Consider the following 10,287-nt stretch of genomic DNA (forward strand, 5'->3'; position numbering starts at 1 on the left):
CTGGTCCCAGTGGGGTAACCTATGTTCAGTCCAACAGTAGTAAACATGTTGGATCAGCTTATAGAACTGAACAACAGATTAGTATTGTCTCACAATATCAATATTTGATAAAGACAAATCATAGAGGCAGATGTCACATAATCTCTTTTCTTAGACCATCTAATATAACTTTATTTAGCTGAAACATAAAGCATATTTCCAGTCTAATACTGTGTGTGTGTGTGTGTGTGTGTGTGTGTGTGTGTGTGTGTGTGTGTGTGTGTGTGTGTGTGTGTGTGTGTGTGTGTATATATATATATATATATATATATATATATAAATAATTACATTTCTTTACATTGCTAATGAACTCTCATCAACATCACCTAAAATACCCAGAAACGTTGTTACATGAGGGGCTTTACCCCCACACCCCAAGATATGGGGCCTGTGCTCCCACACCCCTGGAAATTAAATATACTAACTCTGAAGTCATATAACCATGGAGAAAGAGGATTACTACTGAAATTATATTACAGTCGAACTGTAACAGTTTGACTATAATATAATTCGAACAGTGCAACCACAAATTAAATTTACCAAAAACTGTGGGATCAACTCTACTTCAGCCATATGTATAATAAAATAGATTATAAGCACAGAAAACTCAATAAGCAAAGTTTCAGTATTATAACTAGCAAGTAAAATATACCATGAAATACAAATTATGAGTGCTATGGTCAAAAATGCAAACTTCCTTAAAATTCATGGTATTCCAATATTCATATAGTCTGAATTATTGCTTAACTTTCTCCTAGAAGAGTGGAAAATTAGGGACCCTGGTTATATCTCCTTTGTTATTTATTCATCCTGTGGATTCTTCTCAGGTGTTCTTTGAAATTGATATTTCTCTGCACTTCTTTAATTACATCTAAGCAGTCACATTTCTGATCATTATATGCCATATTCTGTAAATTGTATCCTCTGAGAAGAGCTGTATATTCCCTTCCTGCCTCCCTTAAGTGCTGCATACAAAGACATTACATATGCAAATGTCACATAATCTCTTTTCTCGAATCGTCTAAAATAACTTTCCTTAGCTGAGAACTGCTCCCATAGTGAATCTTGTGGAATTCTACTAGTAAATCTGTTTCTTTCTCTGAATATAACCATAACTTTTCTGACCCTTTGTTTAAGTTACATTTTAGGGTTCCTATTATGATTGAAGATGCAATCCTTCAAATGCATCTTGATCGAACTTGAAAGCAAGAAACAGCAAAATAGGGACAAGAAACAGCAAAATAGGGAAACAGCATATAAGCGATTTCTTCCCTTGGGAAAGAAATCTCTTGGCCACCCCCATTACTTTGCCATTTTTGTCACTGTAGTGCAATCTCGGAGTTGGTATATTTAAGTAGGGAGGTGTGTGGGTGAAGCCCCCCCACTTTATGTAATGTTTTGATGTTTTCATTTATTTATTTTTTTTGTGGAACATCGATTTTTTTTTCCCTTTGAAAACAGTTGCTGTTCTGAGTGTTCGGGATTGTAAGCTTTCGCTTACATGGGTTTGATAAATCAGCGTTCACTTTTTAAGCATTCACTGATTTAATATAGACCCACATTTTATATTGCCCTCTTTCATCAGCTACCAATATTGTGAATCCACTTAAGTGAATAAGATAACACAGATATCATGAATGGCAGGGCAAGCACTTTGAATTCCCAGACAATGGCTACACCCCCTTACTTCATATAAGCAGTTCTAATGATGCACAACCTTGGGGTAAACTATACTTTCCAGAATAACAATCATATTGACCTAAATGAGTTCATTTTATCAAGCATCACTGAAACTGAATTTTATGCAGCAAATACTTGAGGTACCACCTCATGACGTATTTCAAAGATTTATTCACTTATTTTTATTATTAAAGTTTCAAAGATTCATTTACTTATTTTTATGATTAAAGACATTTTGAATGTGATAGAAGTCTGAAAGTGAAAAGAATCCTTCATCCATAACAGACAATGTTAGGCAGGAGTCGGGGTCAGTCCATTGCTTTCTAAATCACATACCTGCTTTGTCTTCTATTTTGCCAGGCTGATTTTTCTCGAGATGTCAGCTATACATTTATGATGTTTCCTTGGTCCTTCTTAGATTCATCTTCATTTTATTTTATGGCAAGCAGGCTTATTTTGTTTCTTCTTGGCAAGACATTTTGTGTCTGACCACAATCAAAGCATATGAGTCTAGCAACAGAGCTGTAGAAATGTCTGTCTGTTCCAGTAAGTTATCGCAGGTAATAGCACTTTGTTCAATAAACACACATCACACTGAATGACATTTGATGACCTTTATTAAACTTCCATAACATAGCTTTGATAACCAACATTTATTACAACTGAACGTAGTATAGTTGCTTTTAATCACAGAATAAACATCCTTGTAATGTTAATCAGGACAGCGCGACCTACTCATTCTGACCCAGTAAGCAGCATCCATACCTCTGCTCGCTTATTTTACTTATGAAGCAGCATCCAAGAACTCACTTCATATCCCATTTATTGAATTACCCATCCAACCAAATAATTTAGGATGACGTGACCTTATGCATCCTGATCCAGTAAGCAGCGTCCATATCTCTACTTGCTTACTTACTTACTTATGAAGCAGCGTCCCCAACTCACGTTATACACCATTTATAGAATTACTTTCCAACCGAATAAGAGGCGTCCTTACCTCTGCCTGCTTATTTAGCAAACAGCCTCCAGCTGCTCGCTTTGCTTTCCCAAATCCTTGAAATGAACATCCAAACACCAGAGGAGGAACAGAAGAGGTCAAGCCTGTCCCTCTTCCCTGCCACACCAGCCTGACGAGGCTGTTCCCCCTCCCTCCTACCAAAATTTTCCAACCAACTACCCCCCCATAAAAGAAGGGGTTAAGCAAAACATCATTTGGTGTACCCATCATCTGTAAACCAAATTAGATCCCTGTCATCAACCCCAAAGCCCTAACACACCAGTACTGAAATGTGCTTTGATGAATGTAAATAAAATAGGATTAACCACGACTCCCTTGTACCACACTAGAACATCCCCTCCAACAGAATACATTCTCTTTCACTCTGTTTCCGTCAGGCAACTAACCATTGCTCCCTCTGTTAACTGCACTCTCTGGCCTCATTGCACTACTCTGGTGACTAAGACCTCTTCTGCGACCGGTATAGTCAAACAGCAGGAAAAACCATCCTATCAACTTCCAGTGCTACCCAACTACTGCCACCTGCAAAAGAAAGAACAATGTAAATTCTCTGCATACACCAATCAAATTTTCTTAATGACATGACTACACCCCTAAACCGCCCCTGCTAAATTGCCCTAGCTCCCCCACCTCAACCTAACACAGCCTTACCCCCATCATTCCGGTCACAGCCAAAGCAAAAACAGACTACAGAATCAATGACCCTCATTATAACACAAGGTAAAGTGGTACCAACCGAGGATATGGCAACTAATCACTGTAGAAGGATAACTTAAATATCAATATACCTTACCCGGGACACTTCTTTATTTCCATATAAAACTTATACAGTACAGCATACGCCCAGCAGACTTGCCTCTTAATAGCCTCTAAATCATTTACGTAACCACCCTACTGAACTATCCCTCATGATTACTGAAGCCACTGGTAACAGGGGCTGTTTATATCACAGATGCCGTGTACATTTAGAAGAAAACCAATATTAATGTCCTGTCTTAACATGACAAACTAAACAATTGCAATATGTACAATCGCAACTTATGTGAACTATAATAGTTCTCAATCTCCCCAACTAAACTAAATGACCTGAAGTGTGCACATACCAGCAGGACTCCCAGCTATGAAAAAGCCACCATCTTCCCCATCTCACCCAGACTCCAAGCGCACTAGCCTAGTCATCATAATATATGTAGTCACTAAACTGTCACCCCTTGCCCCCCATAACTGCCTGCCCTCCCATTTCTGCTGCCCGTAATTCCCAACTTTAAGAGCAATGTCAGAAAAGAACCTACTGTGTTCTCCTGCCAACATTTGCCTTCCTCTCAACCCCTCAGAAAATTCTGCCACCCCTGGGTATTAGCTAAGTCAGGCTTGCTGCTATTTGCAGTTACCAGACTGCAGACAATACCTCTCCCATCAACCAGAACAACACACTCCCCCCCACCTGGTAATGTCCTGTCAAACCCTTAACCTATTCCTACCATCCCACCCCTGTAGCTCAGTCTAAAGGTTAACTCTACCAAACTCACAAAGCAACACTGCCACCATGGACCCCTTCCATAAGCAGTTAATCCTTTTCTTCTCCACTTCTGCTGGCCATCGAGGCCAAGCAAACTAAACCTAAACTGCATGTAAGTATAGTCACTCCAATACATACCTATATAGGCAAAGGTAAGCTTAGCTGGCAAGTCCTTACTGGTGGACCTATCACTAAAACCCAGCCAACTTACCCACGTAATACCTTCTTCAGCAGTAAACCATTATTTATTGCTATAATTATACCCATCCTTCGCCTGAATGGTATATTCCCATGGTAATTCGTGTACCTGCCTCATTACTCTGAAGACCCCCCACCATTACCAATAATGCAGTAGGAAATTCAATCCTGATACTCCGAGCCCAAGATCTACAAAACATTACCTTGCTGCAGGGAAGGCAAACACACAAAAAAAAACAAATCCATATTCAGCTGCACTTTTGGAAACTGACCTCCTTTTCATATTGCTCCATCCGCCGACATTCCTACACCGTCCTCTCCACCTGTTGAGTCCACATTCCTTCATGCCACCAAGTACTGTACACTACGCAGCTCCCCATCTGTGACCTCAGTGTGATCTGCAAAAGAGAATACTGTAAATCCACCAGACATGCATAAACAAAACTTCTTAATAACATTATGTACCACCAAGAGCATAGCTCTTTCATGAACTGCATAAAATGCACTGATAACTACAGAGTGTGAAATTCTGATGAAATTTAAGATGCCTTAACAAAGTTCCCCTTAAAATTTCCTACACATCCCATATTAAAGCTACAGCTGATAACATGTGAAATAAAACAGAATCATTCCATTAAAAGGCCTGTTCCACAAATAAAATATCACCCTTTAACTGCTCTATGAGCTTCCTTGATAAAGTTGTTAACCAATAATCAGGGCAAAGAAAATTAAAACAGTCCATAGTTGTGCTAACACAGCCGATTACAAAACCCGAGCCACCAGTTCACCCCAGTGGCTCCACTATGTCCCTCTTGAATAGGGCAGCCTTCACCCATGTCCCCTTGGATAAAGACACCATACACTCCGTAGTAAGGAATCTTACATACCTGAACTCAGCCAGGATGTGAAGAACCTTAAAGCCATTAACCTAGTAACCACCCACGATCCTGAATCCCCCCACTACCAGTGGAAACCCCAAACTCCCCATACACAATCTAAAACTCTGACAAAATAAAGCAAAAACTTGTTACCACCCTATTTACCACTCATCAATCCAACCTCCACCCCAGCAGCCATCACCTTCCAAATAAAAGTGCATGAAAACCAGAACTGAAAGTGTTGATAGATAACAATTACAGAAGGGCTCCGCCCAGACCCCACAACTTATTACGTACTTATGCCATAAATGACAGCTCCTGAAAGATGATTTCTAGCCAGTGAGTGTCCCCTTACCTCTAACCTGGCCATCCAAACCTTCCAACTTGTAGTATTGCACTCTGCCCATGCATGGAGGCAACTGTTCCCCTGGACGACTTACAAGTGCTGCAGAGAAAAGTAGGTTTTGTTGAACTGCTGTTAATCCAACAATATGTTAGCCATACCCCTGTAGCGCTAAAAGCAAGAACTAACAATAAAATGGGATGAATTTAAATGTACTGCTTCCAAACTACGATAAGAGCATAAAACAAATGTTATACATTATCATGACTTTCTGAAGGGTATGAAGTCTGAAGCTTAAGTGTCTATCATTATTTCCTAACTACAGCCTGTGATGAAGTGCTTCTAGACTGCTAAAAGTGACAGCTATGTCTGATGAGCCCCTTTTGCCACCAATATGATAAGCAAACCACAAAATGTCACCCCAGCCACTAGGGTTTACCATGCACATTCCACAGCCCACTTGTCATCACTCATAAATCGTCCATGCCAAAAACACCCTAGCAAGCAAACGCTCCACCGCACATTCAGAAACAAATATCTTGCTCCCTGAACCCTTGAAGCTGGATACCTTTTTTTTTTGTGGGTGTGTGCTGTTTCCCTTACTCGCAAAATTACAAATGACCATGGAAGATAAAGCAACTACATCCATCCCCAACTAGAAACTCTTGAGCTCACATGGAATTAGTAACTATCACTGATGTCAAGCACCTTACAAAAACATACCATTTCCCCAATGGCTCACTTTATACCAGTCTGCTCAAATAACCAAACTCACATTGCAGAGGTGGTTTAGTAATGAAATTATGTGCATCTACCACTGCAGACAATGCTCAAATGTCTGTCAATATTTAGTAACTTCAACTGCAATGCATTGTCAGTTATGAGGCAAAATCAGACTCTCCACCCTCCCTTGACAAAGTACAACCGCGGCAGCTCCATACCTTCTACACACTCCAAAACAGAAGCCAGACATCAAAGTTCTTAATTTATAATTAAATAGCTTACTTGCTGATTTTGCTCGTTCACATATAACAATCCATGTAATGTAAAAAAAAAAAATGAGTTGGACTTGTGAGGAACCAAGCAATCAGTAACGAGAATCCCAGGCTTTGAAACAAGCAGCCATTACTCGTGGACATTGCATTGCCCAGAAAACTACCCTACTCTGTGGCCTTTAGTATTGCAAAAGCAAAGCTAGGGAAAGGTCTGCATTTTTCTGGGTAAGTGGTACGGAAAACGACCCGGAAACAAGAATGTTACTATTTAGTGCCCTTGATCCTCCCATAATTCCTGTGATTTGCCAGAAAATCTCAAATCTGATAAAGAGCAAACCAACAACATGCAGGGACAATCTGGACACTCTTTCAAACTCTTTATCTTCACGGCATGAATATAAGCTGGGGGAGATGCACTGTTTCTTGCATAATGTAAGCAGCACTACTAAATGAGTAACCATCACATCTAGCCCCATCTTCCTAGCAACAGTTCTGCTCTCAACAGTTAACAATTCGTCATGCATGCTGCATAACCATTATTCACACAATAACCTTCCGAAGGACACTAGAAAAGAGTTGTGGTGTCATGACTGTACATGTGTATAAAATTTAAAGTACTATCATTTGCTTCATTTGCTTATATACACACACATATATATATATATCTTTTTGTGTGAGTGTGTGTGTGTGTGTGTGTGTGTGTGTGTGTGTGTGTGTGTGTGTGTGTGTGTGTGTGTGTGTGTGTGTGTGTATGAATATCAGATTTCATGGTGATGGAGGCTATGGGCTGCTAAAAGGAGAGTCCAGCACGCATGCGCATGGTGTACCTGCTAACGACATGTCTCAAGCCTGTGAAAGCCCTTCCGGCTGAGGTGAAATGCACTAACAACAGGAATGCTACTGAGAAAGCAGGGGCACTATATGTATGAAAAGGATAAATACCTATCCTGCACCTACCCTCCAGCTAATTGACGAAACTTCTTTGGAGCATTTTTGTTTTTGTTTTTTTTAATAAACGTCCCCCCACCACCCTGAAATCCTAACAAGTAAACTAGTTATAGGGCCAAGCACCATCACAGCCCCTCTCTCCAACCATTATACCACCAATACACCCAACCACCCAAAAGAACGGACGTGTACTGTATGGGGGCCAGGGGAAACATGACCCTCTTGTGCTTTCCACCATAACCACCATCAAGCCATGCCCAATGCAAAAGCATGTATTCTGGCTTGCAAGAAAAAAAAAACTTTATTACCTATATGAAACATCTACCTCCTATACCCAGCCACTAACTAATTAAACAATAACCCAAGGCCTACCTGAATAATGATAGGTCATCTCAGACGTCACTTGCCTTAGCAAGTTCATGCCAAAATGTGATTACTTACCCAGCTACACTTGTCTAAACCCCTTAAGCTCCTCCCTACCCTTACCTCATTTCCTCCCAATCATCCTTCATTTAACCATTTCATCTCCCCAGCCCTCTTACTCCCACTAATGTATTTATCTAACCCTCTTCTGAAGATGTCTCTGGACAAATTGGTTTGTTGCCAAACCTCATTTACTTCAAAAGGGAGACTCAAAAATGCAGTGCCTCAGAGCAGTACCACACATGCACAAGCATGCGTACATCCAAGCACGCATGCACACACACTTATGTGCATAGACACACACACACATGGTCACATGCATATAGACACTCAAACACACACACATATAATTACTCAGAGTCACATACATTTGTATACAGTTTTACATACCTGCACACGTATAAACAAACATATCTGCACTGTACATGTTGTATCTTATTTCAAATGGCATTACCTGCATTTTGGAAAATTATCCATTACATAGTAAAAAAATATAATTAAGTAAGTCTTTCCCTCCAATTCTCACATATATCCCCCCCTGCATCCACATCTACTGTAGCACTATAATACTAATAATAACATATAAAAGATATGATTAATAGATAAGATAATGCCACTAGGGTGTACCTATTTTCATTAGGGAGTCCTTCATTAAACCTGACTGCTCTGTATTTACTAATCAGGGAAAAGTTATTTTCACCATGATGCATCAGTCTAGAGTTGATTACAGTAAACAAAAGGATGTCCGGGGAATCCCCCATTGGGTGTGTGTGAGGACCCCCCCCCCCACACACACACACACACACGTATAAATACACACATATAAAACACTTCCTTTCGGATTGTGGGTGTTCTTTTTTTCCCTTTAAATCTTTTACCCATTAACCTAGGATTATTGGTTTTTGGTCTTCTGGAATAAAGTTCTACAGAAGAATGCACCCTTGCTATCTAACCTGCCACCAGCAGCCATTCTCTCATATACTGCAGATGCTGTTCACATTTACAAAACTAAGTTCTCACGCTCATCTTGTCTCCACATTAAATTATCTTTTAATGCATAATACTAGAGGTTCCTAGTCTTCTTTTGTAAATCTTCTTAATTCCCGATGTTGGTGGCCAACAGATCAAGTGCTGTCACATACATGAAATAATGATACATGCAAACATATGGATCTTGTGAGTGTAGAAGTCCTATGTTCTACAAGTTGTTCTACCCCCTGCAGTGCAGTTTCCCCCTGGGTAGTGGATCCTTCAATGCTAGCCGTACCCTGTCCTTTCCTTCTGCTGTTGCATGAATCCTGACCCTTCTATTATAATACGTATCTTCAGAACTTCATGGTAATATCTAGCACATCATCTTTGTCAACCAAAAGGTTTCAAGGTGGCCCTGATAACTGATAATGAATAATCAATACAAAACTGAATCTTCAGGAAAGAGATGGTCCTGGGATCTGCTTTGTTGGTAAGTGCTTGTTACTTTTTTATCATAACTACAATGTCACACCAGTTATTGTTTGATCATATACCTTTTTTAAGCCATATCCATAGATCTTTTTAATGCAACATTATCCATTTGTTTAGCATTTTCAGTTTTGTTTTATTTTTACATTGACATTTCATGTATCTCATGTTACCTTTTTTGTTTTTGCTGCGTTTTGACATTATTATTTTTGTGCATACAGCTTCAGAAACATCGTCATGCAGTATCTCACTGTCAAGGTAGGAATGTGCTCCATTAACAATATAAAAAACAAAGAGCCTGCCTTAATATATGTATTGTTGAGCTGCTAATGTCTGATAAGATTTGCACTTTTCTTTTTGTCAAAAAGTGAACATTTTTCAATATTATCATGTAACAGTGGAAGTCTTTTCTCATATACATAATAAATATGTAGCTTAGTTTGCTATAATCATGTCAAAATATTTTTTCTCATTTAATAATATGTATGATCCTGAACAACTAAGTAAGAAAGTGAGGAAGCAAATTATGCTAAACCTAAGTCATATCAAGATGCATTGGACAGGATTTATAGAGATGAACTTCAGGGCTGCTGATGTCATGTCCCACTTGGAGACCACGCATTATTGTACAAAACAGACATGAATAACAAAGCAGGGACATATAGCATAAGTAGGCATATAACTGCACTTCATGGAGGTATATGAGGCAGAATGGACAATTTCACAGCCAACACAACACTCAGAAGGGCAATGTAGCATTCCACACCTCTCTTGTGTGAACC

At 39.6% G+C, this 10,287-nt stretch overlaps 1 protein-coding gene across 1 annotated transcript in view; it reads left to right on the plus strand.

Annotated features, from left to right (window-relative positions):
• Positions 1 to 10,287, plus strand: part of PLCB4 (phospholipase C beta 4) — a 1,792,792-nt gene that overhangs the window by 1,757,058 nt on the left and 25,447 nt on the right. The window contains exon 40 of the mRNA XM_044056592.1: positions 9,727 to 9,763. Coding sequence (XP_043912527.1) covers positions 9,727 to 9,763 — 37 coding nt within the window. The remainder of the gene's footprint in view (positions 1 to 9,726; positions 9,764 to 10,287) is intronic.

The sequence above is a fragment of the Protopterus annectens genome, chromosome 1.part2, assembly GCF_019279795.1.
Source record: "Protopterus annectens isolate FY-2018-M chromosome 1.part2, PAN1.0, whole genome shotgun sequence".
Taxonomy (NCBI): Eukaryota; Metazoa; Chordata; order Ceratodontiformes; family Protopteridae; genus Protopterus; species Protopterus annectens.